Source organism: Lonchura striata, chromosome 4 (genome assembly GCF_046129695.1).
Source record: "Lonchura striata isolate bLonStr1 chromosome 4, bLonStr1.mat, whole genome shotgun sequence".
Classification (NCBI taxonomy): domain Eukaryota; kingdom Metazoa; phylum Chordata; class Aves; order Passeriformes; family Estrildidae; genus Lonchura; species Lonchura striata.
Genome location: NC_134606.1, coordinates 66,957,793 through 66,976,350, shown reverse-complemented (window position 1 = coordinate 66,976,350; position 18,558 = coordinate 66,957,793). Strand labels below are relative to the sequence as shown.

At 50.3% G+C, this 18,558-nt stretch overlaps 1 protein-coding gene and 1 long non-coding RNA gene across 2 annotated transcripts; both read right to left on the bottom strand.

Moving 5' to 3' along the window:
• Positions 1–4,248: 4,248 nt before the first annotated feature.
• Positions 4,249–8,449, bottom strand: LOC144246175 (serine/threonine-protein kinase pim-1-like). The gene is made up of 8 exons (XM_077782634.1): positions 8,440–8,449; positions 8,251–8,350; positions 6,622–6,737; positions 6,050–6,153; positions 5,907–5,957; positions 5,243–5,609; positions 4,674–4,850; positions 4,249–4,352 (listed from the first exon to the last, which is right to left on the bottom strand). The coding sequence occupies exons 1-8, from the start codon at positions 8,447–8,449 to the stop codon at positions 4,249–4,251; spliced, it is 1,029 nt and encodes a 342-aa protein (XP_077638760.1).
• A 659-nt stretch (positions 8,450–9,108) lies between these two features.
• LOC110480303 (uncharacterized) lies at positions 9,109–18,336 on the bottom strand. Its single transcript, XR_013339901.1, has 2 exons — positions 17,537–18,336; positions 9,109–12,609 (listed from the first exon to the last, which is right to left on the bottom strand). It is a non-coding gene; the product is annotated as an uncharacterized LOC110480303 (long non-coding RNA).
• Positions 18,337–18,558: the final 222 nt, after the last annotated feature.

Sequence of the window (18,558 nt, the reverse complement as noted above, 5' to 3'; positions counted from 1 at the left end):
GGGAAGCACAGCAAAATCTTCCAGCAACAACTACTTGGAGCAGTGTCTTTGTTTGAAAAGACAGGTGTCTGCTAAAGAAGGCAGAAGCCTCCCCTGAAACGGAAAATGTAAACCCCCTCCCTCCAAATCATTATAATTTTAAAATTAAAAGGCTCTCGGGTGAAGATATGGGAATAACAGTTCTTGTCCTAGTTTGATACAGAAAGAGAATTTTTTCCGGAAGGACGAGGTCAATTTAGATATTAACCAATTGAAGGTGGACACACCTCTGGGAATATAGAGGGGTTAAAAGCAGAATTCCCAGGGGAACTCGCTCTCTTTAGTTCTGGTTAGTGTGTAGTGCAGCCTCCCCCGCCCGGCCCGTGGCTGGGTGGGGAGGGGAAAGCCCATGGCCTGACGGAGGTAAGGCCGAAGGGTGGAGGGACTGAAACCGGGCTGGCCCCTGCAGATGGAAGGGTGGAAGAAATATAAGATGTCTCTGTCCCCCCCCGCCCCCCCCAGAGAAACACAAGATACACAAGAAACAGATAGAAACACAAGATGTAGAGCTGTATTTTCTTCAAGAGTCTGTGGCACAAGAGACTCCTGCCTCCCTCGAAGGGCTGAGTATCGATTGTTTAGAAGGTAAAAACCTGATTGGGGTCTAGATTGTGTCTCACTGTAGTTTGTTAGAGTTAGGTGGTAGGAAGATGACTGCTTTGCAAGGTTTCAATTTGATCTTTGTGTATTTTTTCTTTCCCTTTTTTCCTTTCTCTTTTCTTTTGTAGTAGTAGCTTAATAAAGTTTTATTTCTGTTATTAAGCTTAGGCCTATTTTGCTCTGCTCTAAATTCCACTTCACAGCATTCAAGGGAGGGATCACATTTTCATGGGAGCACTGGCATTGTGCCAGTGTCAAACCATGACATTTTTGGTTCCCTGACCGGGAAAAATAAAATAAAATCATATAAGACAGGATAAGATAGTGATAACATAAAAGCTGTAAGATGAAATCAAAGAAGAATAAAAGTAAAGCATGTGTTAAATTTTGAAATAAATTAGGGTAGAAATTTAGTATAAGTTGCTGTTTCATATAGAATGTGTTAAATGTAATTTTGATACTGATTTTTTTTTTCTTTTTCTGTAATCAGAGTTCTCTGAAGCAAAGGGTAGAGTGTCGTGGTTTGACACAGAAAGAGAATTTTTTCCGGAAGGAAGAGATCAATTTAGATATTAACCAATTGAAGGTGGACACGCCTCTGAGAACACAGAGGGGTTAAAAGCAGAATTCCCAGGGGAACTCGCTCTCTTTAGTTCTGGTTAGTGTGTAGTGCAGCCTCCCCCGCCCGGCCCGTGGCTGGGTGGGGAGGGGAAAGGCCATGGCCTGACGGAGGTAAGGCCAAAGGGTGGAGGGACTGGAACCGGGCTGGCCCCTGCAGATGGAAGGGTGGAAGAAATCTAAGATGTCTCCGTTCCCCCCCCCAGAGTTTCTCTCCTGAGAGAGAGAGAGAAAGAGACATCGGCAGTTTTGTCAGCAATTCCACCGTGAGGAAAGAGGAGCGGGGGGAGCTGCAAGGTGCCCTGTGCGTGGGAGTTGCCGGAGTCTGGGCATCGAGCCATCCGTGCGGAGTTTGAACTTTTAACCCTTTCTTGAGAAATGAAAGCTTTGTGAATTTTTCCTTCCCCTCCTCGGTTTGAAAGAGAGGAAGAGAGACACCTTAGACCCTGGGATGTTAGAAGGAGAAATTCTAGATGGGAGGGGGACAAGGAGTGGCTTTTGACTGGAGTTTTCCGTGTTAGCCACAAACTGAACTAATCTTCTTTTAAGAGAGACTGTATTTTGAGAAAATGCCAGTGAGTCAAGAGACCTGTTTCAGCTGGGAAGACACAGAAGTGAACAGAGAAAAAAGTTAGAGGGTTTGTGGTGGCGCCCCCTGTCTTTAAAGGAAAGAGAAGAGAAGAAGATCTCTGTTTTTAAACCCTCAGCTCTAGGGGAAATGGGAAAATAGGGGGGACAGTGGACCCAAACAATGAAAAACTGAACTGTTGTTTTTCTCCTCTCTTGGCAGGGCATCCTTGAAAGGAAAAATCCTAAAAGCAGTCTGTCCATCCATGCATTGGTGGTGAGAGCACTGTGCATAGAAAAGAGAAGGTCATTATAGCAAACTTTTCTCCAGGCGGTGCCATGTGTGACATAGAAACACAAGATGTAGATCTGTATTGAAGAGTCTGTGCCACAAGAGAGACTCCTGCCTCCCTCGAAGGCGCTGAGTATCGATTGTTTAGAAGGTAAAAACCTGATTGGGGTCTAGATTGTGTCTCACTGTAGTTTGTTAGAGTTTGGTGGTAGGAAGAGGAATGCTTTGCAAGGTTTTCATTTGATATTTGTGTATTTTTTCTTTCCCTTTTTTTCCTTTCTCTTTTCTTTTGTAGTAGTAGCTTAATAAAGTTTTATTTCTGTTATTAAGCTTAGGCCTGTTTTGCTCTGCTCTAAATTCCACTTCACAGCATTCAAGGGAGTGATCACATTTTCATGGGAGCATTGGCATTGTGCCAGTGTCAAACCATAACAGTTCTTTACTAGGAAAACTCAAAAATACAAATGTAATAGGACAAAGCTCAACAAAAAGAAACGAGTGAGAGAGTCAGAATAAGACCTGACACCCTGTGGGTCAGGGTGGTGGCAGCATCCCATTAAATGGTGGCTGCAGTTCTCCTGCAGTGCCAGCTGTGCTTCTGCTGGAGCAGGGATCCTGTAGAAAGGTGGAGTTTTCTTCTGAAGGCCCAGTAGTGGTATAGATGGGCCTGGTCTTCCTCTGGGAATCCAGTGGCGAAGAAAGCTGCACCTCCGGGAATCCAGTTGGGAGAAAGGCTGCCCTGGTGTCCCAAAATCTCGGATTATACCCAGTTAGGAATACTTGGTTCCTCCCCCTGGGCAGAACATCTCCCAGTGAGATGATATAATTTTATCAGCCATGCAGGGCCACTCCATGGCCCATTACCAGCAGATTTCTCCCCAGAGGGAGTATTGGTTTGTAGAAGAGATAAAGAAAACTGCCCAATGAACAGAAGATAACTGCCACACCTCCAACAGGTGGCAGAGAGAATACACACATTGCCTTGCAATCTAGGACAAGGAGTAACCAAGCAGTTTGGTTGGATTATTGTAGGAAGAAAAGTTACAAATGCTCACTTGAAGAGGGCAGAAGATGCTGAACAACTTCCAGCTTGCTTTAGATCTACCTAAAGAAAAAAAATACATCCCAGGATTGTGGTGTATAACATTTCTGGATTGTCAGTGTTCAATTTATGGATGGAAAGGAGTGGGGAGAGGGGGAACTTGCAATACCTCTGGGAAGGGAGGATGCTTTCACTCCCAGAAAACCTCTGCCACAAATGGCATTCCTGAGATCAGGGCTCCACCTTTTCAGCGTAAGGGTGGTTGTGATGGAATGGGATTGCTTGGTTCCAGTTTTGCTCTGACAGTGGGAATGAGAGCAGGAGAATGCGCTGTTGCCTCGCAGAGGCAGCCACACTATTTTCTGAAGGTGGCACAGGTTTAGTAGATGGCACCTGCCACAGGCGGGCAGCTGGGTGCTTTCCTGTGACTGGTTACTGCGCTTTCCATTACCATCGGTTGTTTTTAAGGCAGCAGAAGATATTTTTGGGGGGTAAAATGAGACCAGCACTGTGGGAATGACTCTGGCATCTCAACATTTCCTGTGGGCTCCATGCACATGACTTAGGATGGTGCAGACCAAGCTGGTCAAGTGCCTAGCCCTGCCTCCCATTTCATAGGAAGAAATAAAAAAGAGCTCAGCAGGGCTCAACCTGAAATGATATTTTGTAGCTTCTGGCTCTCCTCAGAGTTCTGGTAAGAGAGGAACGTCTCTGTCCCGGAAACCAAATAACCCTTGGAATTCACACATGGACCTGTGTGTCGCTTCAAGAGACACCAAGAAGCCCTGCCACTTTGCAAGGGCAGCTGTTGTTCCACTGCTGCATTTCTTGGCTGGACAAAGCCCCTCCTACCCGCACTACAGCCTGAGCTTGAAGATATAAAGAACCAGCCGGGAGGGCAGGCATGGAAAGCTTGACAAAGGCTGAAGGCAGCACTCTGATTCCCCCTTTTCCCAAGACGTTTCTTTAGCTGAAGTTGCTGACAAGGACCAGCCTTGACACACCACAATCGGTTGGTTGTTTTATTTTTCGGGTTCTCAGTCCTGCGTGGAACTCGGAAAGTGGGTGCTGCAGAGGCTCCGGCAAGGCATCAAAAGCGCCGGCCCCGCACCCAAGGGTGGCATGAGATCTCCTCCAGCTCCGGCCTGTCCGCAGGGTGCTTGGCCAAACACCATCGGATCAGGTGCTGGAGCTCTGGGGGGAGAAGGCAGAAAGCGCCGGTCACTGGCAGAGTCTCCTGCCCAGCTGCCCCCGTCGCCCGCGGGGCCCGGGCCATGTTGTGCCGGGCTCTGGGCCGTGCCGGGCTCCCGACCGGCTCTGCCCCACGCGGGAGAGCGGCACGGCGGGACACGGCCGCCTCCTCCGGCCGCCCGTGCCGCGCTGACCCCGTCGGCACGGGCCCCTCCTTCGGCCGGCCCTGGAGGGCAGATCCACGTCCCGCGGAGCTGGTGAGGGCCGCGCCGAGCTGCGCGCCGCCAGCTGCCAAAGCCCGCCGGCTTGAGGCCGGACACCCACCTGGAGAGAGCTGCTGCCGGAAGACGAGCTTGCCCAGCACGATGTCAGGCTCATCCTGGAAGGGGAGGCTCCCGCAGACCATGACGTACAGCAGCACGCCCAGGGACCAGATGGTGGCCGCGTGGCCGTGGTAGCAGCCGAGCCAGATCCACTCGGGCGGGCTGTACACGCGCGTTCCTAGGGGAGACAGGCGGCGCTGGCCGGGCGCAGGCTGCTGCCTTCCAGAGCCTGGCGCCGGCCTCCTGGCCGAGGCAGGGGCTGCAGCCGTGGCCACAGCTTCCCCCCGAGGCCACCCCGCGTCCCCCAGCCAGCTGGCCAAAGGCACGAAACCATTCCGCAAGGCCAGGAAGGCCAGCGGAGCAGCCCAGGCCCTCGTGGGCCTGCTGAGCCCAGGGGCCGGGAGCCGCTTTTGCCCCCCCTTTGTCGGCAGGGCCGGCAGCCGGCTCCTGGGGCTCGGCATCCGCCCCGTTCCTAAAGGCGGCCGGCTGAAGGACGCAGCCCGCAGCCCAGGAGGGAACGGGGCCGTGCGGTGCCTGGCACCGGGAGCAGGGCCCAGGCCATGGGCTCACCGGCAAACCCCGTGAAGGCCCGCTCCTGGAGGAAGGTGCCGCAGCCGAAGTCAATGAGCTTCAGGTGGCCGCTCTCCGGGTTCACCAGGAGGTTCTCTGGCTTGATGTCCCGGTGCAGGACGCCGCAGGCGGTGCAGTGCCGCACGGCCTCCAGCACCTGGCAGAAAAGCCAGCGCGCCTGCTCCTCGCACAGGCAGCCCTGCTCCTGCAGGAACTGCAGGAGATCCTGCGATGCCTCCGGACGCTCCAGGACCAGCACGAAGCTGTCCGGCAGCTCAAACCAATCGAGGAGCTGGATGATATTCTGGCAGCCAGAGCCCACCTTCTCCATGAGCACCACCTCCAAGGGCACGCGGGTGCCGTCGGGCTGTGAGCAGGAGAAAGTCAGTGCCTGCAGCAGCCTGCTGCTGCTGCTGCTGCTGCTGCAGCAGCCCTGGGGCTGCGCTGCGCCCTGCCCGGGATGCCCCAGTGCCCCCTGGCGCAGCCTCCCAGGCGCTTGCGCTTCCTCCCGCCCGGGGGATGCTCGGGGGTGCCGCTGCCCGGCCCCAGCTCCGCTCTCCGGTGTGCCCAGGCCCGCGGGGCTGCGGCTCCGCACGCTGAGCCCGCCCCGGGATTCTCCCTGCCCGCCACGCCCCGCTCTGTCCCGCTGGCCCCGTTCACTCACCAGCTCGTCCCACTGCAGGACGCTCTCCCGGGCCACGCGTTTGATGGCCACCTGCGAGCCACGGAGAGAGGAGGGCTGAGCTCCAGCCCTGCCGCTCCCCGCCGCTGCCCCTCCTGCCCCGCCCGGCCGTGGCGGCCACTCACCGGGCTCCCGTCCGAGAGGCGGATGCCCGAGTAGACGGTGCTGAAGCCGCCGCTGCCCAGCTGCGGGCCCCACAGGTACAGCTCCTGCCGCTGCCTCTGTTGCCCTGCGGCCGAGAGAAGCCATCAGCCTTGCGCCCAGAACCCCCCGCAAGTGCCCGCGAGTGAAGCGGGCCGGGCCCCCGCGGCCGCCGCGCTCTCACCTGCTTCCTGCTGCGCGCCGGGCAGCGGCCACCGCCCTGCAGCCGCCGGGCTGGCGAGCGGCAGAGCCGGGCCGGGGCAGCGCGCACAGGCGGCTGCGGCAGCCCCGGGGCAGCGGGGCAGGGCGGCACCGTCGCTGTCCCCGGCGGCGTGGGCTGGGCTCTGCTCCTGCCGACGGCCGGGGCTGCAGCCCGAGCCTTGGCACAGGGGGATGCCAGGAGCGGCTGCAAGGCAGACAGGGCTTTTTCAAGCCGTGCCGTCGGAGGCACTGGAAACAGCCGGCGACTAGGCTGCTCGCAGGGGCCCTGGCCTGGCCTGGCCGCGCCCCTCCAGAGCCCCGGGGGAGCCGCAGGCAGCTCCTCGGGAGATCTCACCTGCTACAAGAAAGGCCTTGGCGGCACTCGAGGGCTGTCTTGGGGCAGCTTCCTGCAGATGGAGGAACCTCCGTGCTGTCTGGAGGCCCGTCTCCACCACCAGGCTGGGGCTGTTGCTGGCGGGCAGAACCAGAACAGCGTCCTGGCTGTCCTGGCTGCTGTGGGATGCCCACTGCTGGCTCCAGGACGCTTGCTGCCCCAGCAGCTGCTCCTGAGCGGGCTCCCCTGCATCGGTCTGGGCTCCCAGTTGGACTTCTGGGCTTTCCCTTGCCACGTCAAGGGTCAGGATGGCGCCTGTGTTGTTGAAGTCCCAGAGTCCAAGGGAGCTGGGAGGCCTGTCCACGGGCTCTGCTCCTTCTGCAGACTGACAGGTCTCACTGAGCCTCTGCAAGGGATGCAGGCTGTCAGAGATAGCAGAGGCCCCTGGCTGGATGCAGGGTCTCTGACAGCCTGAGCTTCCTGCATGAATGGTGATGTCTCTCCCCTGCTGTGCCATCCTTGCAGGCCTTGAGGCTCTCCCAGGGATGGAGAAACTTGCTGGGAGCAGCCTGTGGACGGGATGGAGGCTTCTGGAGGAGCTGGATAAGCCACAGCAGGGCAGGTGGCCTTGGTTCTGCAGCTCCTCCAGTTCTTTCCACAATGCCTGCCACATCCCAGAATAGAGCAGCTCACGTGTCCCGTTGCCATCCCCGAGGTGCAGCATCAGTTCCTGCAGCTCCCGGGCCTCTGCCAGGCAGGGGCCGCAGCTGCAGGGGCTGCCCAGGGGGCTGGCGGGAGCACGTGGCCGCTTGCCAGGAGTCGCCCGAGGCCTGGGGAACCTGGGAGCCGCAGGGGCTCCTCGCTTCCTCCGTGAGCCTCTGGGCTGGACCCTGGGGCGCTTCCTCCACTTCCCTCTCCGTGTCCGCCGGCCCCGCGGTTGCCGGTGGCCAAAGGCCCACCAGACAGCCACGGCGGCCAGCAGCAGGAGAAGCACGGTCACCAGGACGTCACCGTCACCCATGGCTCCGGCACGTCCCGTCGCGACTGCACTGGCAGCTGCGGGCGCTGGCCCGTCTCACACAGCGACAGCGCAGTGATGTCACAGCGATGTCACAGTGCTGCGGCCAGCACAGCCCTGGGACATCACAGCCCTGCCTCACGCCAGCGCTCTGCCCCTTTGTGCAGTCACAGCCCTGCCTCGGCCCCGCCCTCCGCAGTGCCCCAGGAGGGATGAGGGGGCTCCCTAGGGGCACTTGCCAGCTCTCTGGAGCAGAGCGGGTGGAAGATTCTTCTTTACGTAGGACACAGGGATGAGGAGGGGAATGTTGATGGTCTCACCTCCTTGCTGGCAGAGCACGGGACATGGATTGTCCAATGTGACACTGCAAAGTCCTTGAGGAGGGCAAGCCCCACTCAGCAACATCCAAGACATCTGTGTGCTATCCACCATATTCCCGTGCTGAATCCAAACCCAGCTCTTTGCCGCTCCCTGGGAAGAAAATGGATCCTATCCCACTGAAAGCCAGTACATCTGCCCATTCTTCACCCAGCACACCCTTTCTGTGTGTCACACAGCTGGACACCTGCTCCAGGTGTATTCTGTGAGGGACAGGATCAAAACTCCACTTAAAACCCTGAAATAGAACCTGCTTTTCCTTCCCATCATCCATGAGACCAGGCCAGGACATCGCTGCTGTTTCTGTGCTGCTGGAACTCCAGTGGTGTGAGCTCCAGTCGAGGGATCTGTGACCTGTGGACGAGCCCAGAAAGGAGCAGGACACCCGCAGGCATCCACGGCTGGGAATAAGCCCATGGCAGAGCAGGAATCTCTCAGAGTACCTGTGGCCATGGTTGTTTCCATGCCCAAGAAGGGATTGTGGCCCAGGGATAAACCTGAAGCCTCTGTGGCTGTGGATTAGGCCATGCTCAGCAGGTAGCCCTCGAAACATCAGTGCCTGTGCCTGGGGTCGTGCTGGAGCACCTGAGAGCCATGACCATGGAAGAACCCCTGGCAGAGCAGTTACAGCCTTGGGGGTGCTGCAGCCGTGGTTCAGGCCACATCCTTTTCTTTAGTGGGGATGGAAAACTTCATTGCCTATACTTTGTATAAAATCATGTTTGTAAAAATGTAAGGTTTTAAATTCTTAGGTTCAGGACAAATAAAACACTGCTAATTTTCCTTCAGCTATTTCGTTACTTGTTCCATGGTTATCTTTAAGAGTGAATAAAGGATACAAAAGGCGCTCTTAAAAATGAATTTCAAGAGCTCTTTGGAATTTTGTTTTCAAAGGAGAATGAAATAAAGAGGATTGATAGTATGACCTATGCAGCTGGTGACAAGCTTGGTATTATGTTTAAGCTTTTTTTAAATTATTGGATATAGCCACTTTTTAAGAAATCTTGCATGTATATTTATACTGTTAGTTTTTAAAGTAGAAAAGTGTAAGCTGATGTTTTGTAGAAGCAGCTGAATGCATTTGTTATAAACGAGCACAATAGGCTGTTAAATCCAATTAAAAGGATTTATTAATAGCGGAAAGCGAAAGCAAATCAGCGCGCGCTGGGCGGCAGTCGGTTCAACTACCGCGCCTAGTTCCCCGTTTCCCCCCCACTTATTGGGTTGTCTCTTCCGGGTGTGTGACGCTCTGGTGACGCTCCAGTGTCTCTTCTGCGCAGGCGCACCCTGTTGTTAGGTGGTCGTTCTCTGCCTCTTGATGGCGCCAGTGGTCTTCTTTACGATTGTCTCTGCGACCTGGAAATTCCCTCAAAAACAAGAAATGTTATCTCGAGGCACGTTTACATGTTTTGCCAAGTCTGTAACGGAACTATCCTTGAAACATATCTATTTGCGTAGGTGTTTGGGTGTCTAGTAGCAGCCTTTTCAAAACAGTTCTAACTCCCTAAAAACTTCGTAACGAAGTCAACCTTGAAAGATAGTCACTGGAGTGCATGAGATAGACACTGGAATGCCTGACAAGATGAGAACATGTTCAGACAAGTACAAGCTCTAATTAAAACTCTATTCTGTGAATATGAGAGACTCTATATGAACAAAAAGGCCTTATTTTCCTAACAATATCCCCCCTTTTTATTTTAACCTCCTTTTTGTTCATTAAAGCGTTCTAACTCTTTCTTGCTTAACTCTAAATACTCTTCAGTCTCTACTTCGCTAAGTGGCTCATACTTTGGCTTTACTATCATTAAATGTGCAGCTTCTAATCTATTTTTCACTAGGGTAATAAGTTTGCTAAGGATACATGGTCCAAAAGTAAGTATTAGAATTAGTAAAATTACTGGTCCCGCAAGGGTGGATAATAGAGTGGTCAGCCAGGGAGAATATGTAAACCAGGATTCATACCAACTTTGCTGGGATTCTCTTTCTCTTTTTCGTTGTTCTATTTGTTTGCGTAATTCAGCCATCGTGTCTTTTACAATACCTGTGTGGTCTACATAAGCGCAACATTCTTCTTGTAAAGCAACACATAGTCCTCCTTGCTGTAAGAATAACAAATCTAATCCCCTTCGGTTTTGGAGGACTACCTCAGAAAGGGATTTTATTGATTTAACTAGTTCACTTATGGCTTTATCTATTCTACTTAGATCTTCATCTACAGATGTGCGCAGAGCTTTCATACCTTGGGTTTGACTTACTAGGGAAGCGACCCCTGTTCCGACTCCCGCTCCCCCTATGCTGAGCAAGATTGCTACCGTTAGTGCTGTAAGTGGTTCTCTCTTAACCAAGTAGTGTTCAGGGGTTTGTTGATGTTCTAACACGTATTCTTTTGGGTGGTATACGATTCTGGGGATTATTAGAACTTGAATGCAGAAGTCTGAATTATTAAAGGCTTTTACCGATAGGCAGGGTGTAACTCCAAGTTGTTGACATACCCATTTAGTATTGACTGCTGGCATAAGCCAATCAAAAGGTTTGTTTGTTTTGTTAATGCTTATTGTTGTGTTGCAGAGGTGTCGCATATTTGCCGGAATTTTTCCTACGCATCTTCCTTGCCCACTAACTTGGGACAAGGTAATGCCTGGAACATTATCTCCTTCTTTTTTCCAGAGACACTCCTTTGGATTTGTACCATTTATTTCCCTTGCTTCGGATGTGATCCCAATAGCTTCATAAAAGGGTGGATTTATCATATAGCAAAGCCAACATCCTTTAGTTAGGTTAGGATGGGTATGATTTAGAACCCCAAAAGTAGCTTGCATGATTTTCCATAAAGTTGTATACCTCTGCACTAATAACTGAGGTTCTTGATTACCTTTGTCTATAACATTATCTCTGGCTTTATTACTTTCTTTTAAGTCATTGCTTATTATTGGATTTGGGCCTATAGGGCTAGGGTCGTGCGGTGCTACTTCCTTTTTTATTTGAATCAGATTTCCCGGATCATGTCCTTCTATCCAATGCCTAACCCCCCATGTTTTGCCTATTAACCACCCAGAATCGCTTGGTTGAGTGATATTTAGGTAAAGAAAGGTGCAGTTCCCAAGTAAGTTCTTCCCAGTCCAAGGCCACTCTCGTGGTCGTTTACATCCTACTGGTCCATGTCCTACCTTTAAATATTTATCTAATCCCCCACCCGGAGCCCACGCTGATGCTATTGTTTCACAGCCCCAATAGGCACAGTAATAATGTTTGGGGTAATTACAGTATTGCTTCCCTGGGTTTGAAGCGGGGCACATATAGAAGCTTGTTAAGTTTAACAGTCGCCCGCATTTTAAATTCCGAGTTAAATCACAGATTCCAACTTTGAAGCTCGGTGCTCCAGGTCCCGTTATTGTTTGTAAAATATGACGGGTATCGTGATCTTCCCATCTGCTTAAGGTCCATTTAAAGGGTTCATGTGAGTTAGCTGTAGCACTCTGAAGGGGAAACCATACAAACATAAAAACCCATAGGATTGAGTGATACGCACTGCAGGGGAGGGTGTTACTTATCATGCTCAGTTTTACATTCCCATTTTCCCTCATTCCGTTGTCACCATTCTCATACTCATGATGATTTACGTTCTCTTTCAAGGTTTGGGAGGGCCCTTCATCCCCACTATCTACCTCTCTGTCTCGCCTGTCAACTTGGTTGCTACAAGTTACAGGGTAAGCCATCTTCCCGACAGCAGAGATATTCTTCAGGGGTGGGATCGTTCCCTCTCTCCCACTTTGATCTCCGGGAGATCCAATTTTTTGTGTTCAACTGTGGAGTGTCGCACCTGAGTTTTTTAACTAATTTGCGACACTTAACCTGGACTATATCCGTGAGAAACGGACCCAGGGGCTCGTTGGAATGGTAACAATGGAATTCAGGGTTGATTCCCTTTACGAAAACCTCCCACCACTCAGGGGATCCTTTAGTCAATTCCCGAGTGGCAACCTTGTAATTTAGTACTTCAGATGTCAATTTGCGCTGCTCCAGCCAGCAGCGTTGACATACACTTTTTGGAGCTCTCCCCTTTCTGCAGTGAGCCCACCACAATCCTTTACAGATTTTACAGGAAAAACAGGCAAAAGGGTAACAACGACAATCTAACCAACTACACCTTACTCTAATACTTTGATGTTCAGCGTGGCCCTCCCCTTCCCAAGGTCTCTGTTCTTTTTCAAGTCGGATGAACCGATAGAAGGGCTGCTGGGCTGAATCCTCCAGACGTTTACAGTATCCTGGAGGTTTTGTTTCTCCAACTAGTTGTACTTGCAGTTCCCAGTTATCTCCAACCCAAATGTCTTTAGAGCTGATAAAGCTCATGAAAGTTATTTGTAAGTTCTCTTTACTGTTAGCTTTAAATCCCCCGGCTTCCCGTCAATTTTCCAGCTCGCTTCTTTGGAAGCTGTATGAAATCGAGTTGGATCCACTGGCCCCTTTATTCTGCTAGCATGAGTCCATCCCTTCTCTGCTGTGCGGACTGCGGAGTCAGTGGTGATTAAAACCAGGTATGGTCCGTCCCACTTTGGGGTGATCGAATCTTCCTTCCAGCTCCGGATGAGGACCCAGTCGCCGGGTTGTACCTGGTGCAACACAAGATCTAGGGGTGGTCTTTGGGCCCACATTCCTTTTTCCCATAACTGTTTTTTTATATTTCATTAAAATGGTTAAGTATTTATTAATACTTTGATCAGTAATATTAGGATTGGTTTGAACTTTTTCTAGGGAATAGGGCATCCCATATAGCATTTCAAATGGGGATAGTCCTATATCAGCTCGTGGCTGAGTTCGAACATTTAATAATGCCAACGGCAAACATTTTATCCAGGATAATTTAGTTTCTAGTGTTAATTTGGTGAGTTGTTTCTTAATTTCCCCATTCATTCTTCCTACCCTTCCCGAACTCTGTGGATGCCAGGGAGTATGTTGTTCCCATTTTGTGCCCAGAGCTTCTGCTAGCATCTGTGTTATTTTTGAAGTGAAATGGGGGCCTTTATCAGAGTCTATCGTTTCCGGGACCCTATATCTAGGTATTATCTCTTCCAGCAAGGCTTTTGTTACCGTCCGAGCTGTTTCTCTGGCAGTGGGGATTGCTTCTACATAATGTGTTAAATGGTCCACTATAACCAGAAGATATTTTAGTCTCCCTATCTTGGGGAGCTCAGTAAAGTCTACTTGTAAATTTGAAAAGGGCCTCTTTGCCACTGGCCTCCCACCCAGGGGTAGCTTCCTTAGGTTTCTTCTGTTTACTCGTAGACAGGTTGGACAGCTTCTAGTAATTCCTTTCGCTAAGTCATGTAGGCCCACTGTCATATAATGGGTGGCAAAGTGATCCACCAGTCCTTGAGCGCCCCAGTGTGTTCTTTGGTGTAATTTACTGAGCATCCGCTGGGCTATGGCTCTAGGTAAAACCTCCCTCCCATCCTTTAACAGCCATTTCCCTGATTCCTCTTTTATTCCCAATTTTGTAAGCTTCTCTTGCTCTTCCCTTGTAAATATAAGCTCATCCTGGGTAGTAGACCCAGGGTTCTTTGGGGTATCTACAAGGTCCTTCCTAATTCCCTCACTTAAGGTTAATGTCTTGATAATTGCAGCTTTCTTTGCCTCATAGTCTGCCGCATTGTTACCCCTACTCCGGTAATCCATTCCCCGTTGATGCCCTTTTAAATGGACCACTGCTATCCTAGTAGGGCCTCTCAAGGCCCTCAGGAGGGCTATTATTAGTTTCTGATGGATTAAGTCCTTTCCCTGTGAATTTACGAGGCCTCTCTCTTCTCATAATTTTCCAAAAGTGTGCACCACCCCGTATCCATATTTAGAATCTGTATAGATGGTCCCCTCTTTTCCTTTTAATAGTTCCAAGGCTCTTAGGATAGCGTATATCTCGCAGGCTTGGGCTGACCATGTTTTGTCTAGGGGTCCAGATTCGATTACTTTTAAGTCAGCCCCCCCCACTATGGCATATCCTGATCTCCTTTGCCCCTCAACTACTCTGGATGACCCATCAACAAACAATTTTTCTCCAGTCTCTAATTCTTCTTCCTCCAGGTCAGGTCTAATTTTGGTTTGTTCTTCTATAGTAATTACACAGTCATGTATCAGTGATTCAGTTTCGGGCTCTCCGAAGAGGAAGGAGGCTGGATTTTGCAATGAGGTGGTTTCTAAAGCGAAATTAGGGGTTTCTAATAGAATCCCCTCATATTTTAGGAGCCTGGCGTCGGAGATCCATTTGTCTGCTTTTTGTTGCATTACACTCCGTATGTTATGTGGAGTTAATACCTTCAGAGTGGCATTAAAGGTGATCTTCCTTGCTTCTTCTACTAACTCCGCACAGCCTGCAATTATTTGTAAACAGCCCGGCCATCCCCTGCTTACAGGGTCTAAGATTTTAGACAGATATGCAATAGGTTTCTTTTTCCCCGCCCAGTCCTGGGTAAGTACTCCATAAGTTACTCCATCTGCGATATTAACAAATAAAAAGAAGGGCCTCTTTAAATCTGGGAGGCTTAGGACTGGAGCATGGACCAGAGTTTCTTTTAATTCTTGGAATTTAGATTTTTCCTCCTCTGTCCACTTGAGGTGCCCGTCTTGGGTAAGTTTTTGATACAAAAATCTTGCCTTCCCACTATAGTTCTCAATCCACTGCCTACAATATCCTGTAAGTCCTAATACCTGACGAATTTGCCGTTTACTTTGCGGTAGGGGCAGAGATAGGATTGCTTGTACTCTATCTGGATCAATTCTCTTTTCTCCCTTTTTCAAATAATGTCCCAGGTACCTAACTTCTTCTTCTACAAATTGTAGTTTTGCTTTAGAGACTTTTAATCCTTTTAGTCCCAGGAAATTCAATAGTTTAATACTTTCCTTCCGGACTTTGTCTTCTTCTTTACCTGCTATTAACAAATCATCCACATACTGAACTAGCTTTACCTCCGGGTCTGTTTTATAGTCTTGCAAAATTTGTTCCAGGGCTTGCCCGAATAAATTAGGTGATTCCGTAAAGCCTTGTGGAAGTACCGCCCACCTGAGTTGCTGTCGCCTCCCCGTGTCAGGGTCCTCCCATTCAAAGGCAAAATAATCTCGGCTGGATTCGTCCAGAGGGCAAGCCCAAAAGGCATCCTTCAGGTCTATTACACTATACCACTCATTTTCAGGTCCCAGTTTGCTTAAAAGAGTATAAGGATTCGCCACTACTGGGAATCGGGCCACGGTTCGCTTATTAATTTCCCTAAGGTCGTGCACCAGCCGATAGGATCCGTCTGCCTTTTTTACCGGGAGTATAGGGGTGTTAAAAGGCGACATGCAAGGCTCTAGCAGTCCTTGGTTTAACAGCCTTTCAACCTCAGGTTTTAACCCTCTCCTCCCTTCTAGTGAAATTGGATACTGTTTTATTCTTACCGGGATTTCAGGATTTCTGATTTTCACTGTAAACGGGGTTATATTTAATTTGCCCACAGTCCCTGGATTATACCACACTTCGGGGTTTATTTTCTTTTCATCTTCTAAACGGAGGGAACAAAGTCTGATCTTTAATTCCTTCTCTACCACCTCAATTTGAACTCCCAATTCAACAATCAGGTCTCTCCCTAACAAATTGTAATCCGCTTCAGGAACTAATAGGAAGTCACCCAACCCCACTTTAGTTCCCGATTCCACCACCACCCCTTTGATAATTTGTACTTCAAAAGGTTCCCCCTTAGCTCCTATTACCGTGGCTGTCTGTTTTGACAAATTACAGCCCTGAGGCAGAAATTGAATAGTAGATCTTTCTGCCCCTGTATCGACCAGGAAATCTATTTCCTGGCCTTGGGGACCCACCTTCAATTTTATCAAGGGCTCTCTCTGATGTTTCTTGGTCCCCATAAAATAGAGCCCCTGACTCCCCTATTCGATTTTGAACTCCTCCTCGTCCCTTAGCCTCCTCCTGCACTCCCTCTTGAAATGTCCCTTCCTACCGCAATAATAGCATACCCTTTCTCCTACCTTTCCCTTGTCACCCCCCCCTTTCCGAGTAACTCTCTTTTGTTCTTCCTCTACCCGCCTGCTTTCCCTCACTGCAGCAACCATCATTTTCACCTGTCTCTTCTGACTTTCATCCTCTCTGCGGACATAAACCTTCTGCGCCTCCCGCAATAATTCTGCTAAATCCCTGTCCTGCCAATCATCCATTTTCTGTATTTTTCTCCTGATATCATCCCAAGATTTCGAGACAAACTGGACTTTGAGAATTGCCTGTCCCATTGGGTTATTCGGGTCTAATCCCGAGTACAGCTGGAAACTTTTCCTTAACCTCTCTAACCATTCAGTGGGGGTTTCATCCTTCTTTTGTCGGTCGTTAAATGCTTTATTTATATTCTGGCCCCTAGGAACGGACTCTCTTATGCCATCAATTAATATGGTCCGAAAGTCCCGCATGTTAGCTCTATGGGCCGCATCCTGGTTATTCCAATTAGGATTCTGGAGAGGCCATTTGGTATCGGCTGGCTGCTGGGCATGCGCCGGTAGGGCATCCCAGGCCCGCATTCCAGCAACTCTTATCATGTTCTTTTCCTCGGCCGTGAATAAAATGTTAAGTATAGCTTGTAATTCCTCCCAGGTGTATATATTAGGACCTAGAAATTGATCCACCCGCTCTGCCACACCCAAGGGGTCTTCTAGCAAATTTCCCATCTCCTTCTTAAAGTCTCTAACATCCCCCGAACTCAAAGGCACCGAAATAAATCCAATCCCCGGCTGTGGTCCCCCCATCGGCATTTCCCTTAAGGGAAATAGTTTGCCTTGCGTCTTACTTCGGGTAAGAGGACCACGCGAGCCTGAGGGTTGATCAGAGTCTGAGTCTGATTCTTCCTCATCCGATTGTGGAGGAGGAGGGGGTGCATTTGGTGCAGGGGGAATGTAGGGCGGGGGTGCAATGATTATTTCTTCTGCTCGCCCCTTCTTTTTCTTTCTCCCTGAAGCCTCCGAGAGTTTAAACACGAGCACCTCCGGCTTTTCTATCCAGACTTGGGCATAGGCGCTCTCCTCAAGGTTAGAAGGTTGCTTAGCGTGTACCCAACCATTCAACAGTTGCTTTACCCAGTCCTCTGAGGATCCAAAGACGGGCCAAAACACTCCTTTAGAAATCTCTTGTCCTCCCCATACTTCTATGCAATAGTGTATCATCTTTGCCTTATCCTTTCCAGGTGCCCCTGGAAAGTGCTCCCAATTTGTTAGCATAAACCCTAAGGGACTTTCCTTAGGAATTGGGGGAAGTTTTACCCCCACCGGGGAGGGGGATTTATCCTTGCTCCCCCCCTGCCCCATGTCCTCCGGAGTACCTTCAGTCACTCACGACAGCACAATCGCTTCCCCTGGTTCGTGGCCCAGGCCCTCGCGGGCTCTGGAAAACGCACTACTGAGGGTCCACACTCGCTTGGAGAATCCGGCTGCCAGTCCTCCTCTCACACACACACACACTCGCCGTACTCCGGGATCCCGAACCCCGCCCGAACGGATCCCCTTTATACTCACGCGTCCTGCGTCTTCTCTTCGTCCGGACTTTGTGCACAAAAATTACGGGGTACCCTGGGCCCGCTTCCCTTTCTTTGCTTTCGCTCTCTAGGCTTTTAGGTTCGTCGGTCGGGATGAGGGTAAAAAACCCCGGTCTGAGTCCGCTCAAAGGAGCGGAATCGTGGCGCCCCTCTCAGAGAGAGGTTCCCCAGATCCCGATCCGAGTCACGGCACCAAATTGTTATAAACGAGCACAATAGGCTGTTAAATCCAATTAAAAGGATTTATTAATAGCGGAAAGCGAAAGCAAATCAGCGCGCGCTGGGCGGCAGTCGGTTCAACTACCGCGCCTAGTTCCCCGTTTCCCCCCCACTTATTGGGTTGTCTCTTCCGGGTGTGTGACGCTCTGGTGACGCTCCAGTGTCTCTTCTGCGCAGGCGCACCCTGTTGTTAGGTGGTCGTTCTCTGCCTCTTGATGGCGCCAGTGGTCTTCTTTACGATTGTCTCTGCGACCTGGAAATTCCCTCAAAAACAAGAAATGTTATCTCGAGGCACGTTTACATGTTTTGCCAAGTCTGTAACGGAACTATCCTTGAAACATATCTATTTGCGTAGGTGTTTGGGTGTCTAGTAGCAGCCTTTTCAAAACAGTTCTAACTCCCTAAAAACTTCGTAACGAAGTCAACCTTGAAAGATAGTCACTGGAGTGCATGAGATAGACACTGGAATGCCTGACAAGATGAGAACATGTTCAGACAAGTACAAGCTCTAATTAAAACTCTATTCTGTGAATATGAGAGACTCTATATGAACAAAAAGGCCTTATTTTCCTAACACATTGGTCTTCCTGGCAGGTTTGGCTGAGTTGTGTTGGTGAGTGTGTGTTTTGGTTTTGTTGCAGTTATCCTGGAGAGGATGGTCTGGGCAGGAGAAAAAGGCTCTCTGCAAACCTAGCAAACAAAAGTACCTTGTAGCTGGGCTTTGTTTCAGAGCTGGATCTACACACATCCTTTTCTTATGCAGCCTTGGAAATTGCACCGCTC

Coding starts and splice junctions, on each gene's coding strand:
- LOC144246175 (XM_077782634.1), bottom strand. Junction 5,958..6,049: donor GCCTCTCGGACGGGAGCCCG/GTGAGTGGCCGC, acceptor CGTGGCTCGCAG/GTGGCCATCAAACGCGTGGC. Junction 4,851..5,242: donor GGCCTTCACGGGGTTTGCCG/GTGAGCCCATGG, acceptor TGTCTCCCCTAG/GAACGCGCGTGTACAGCCCG.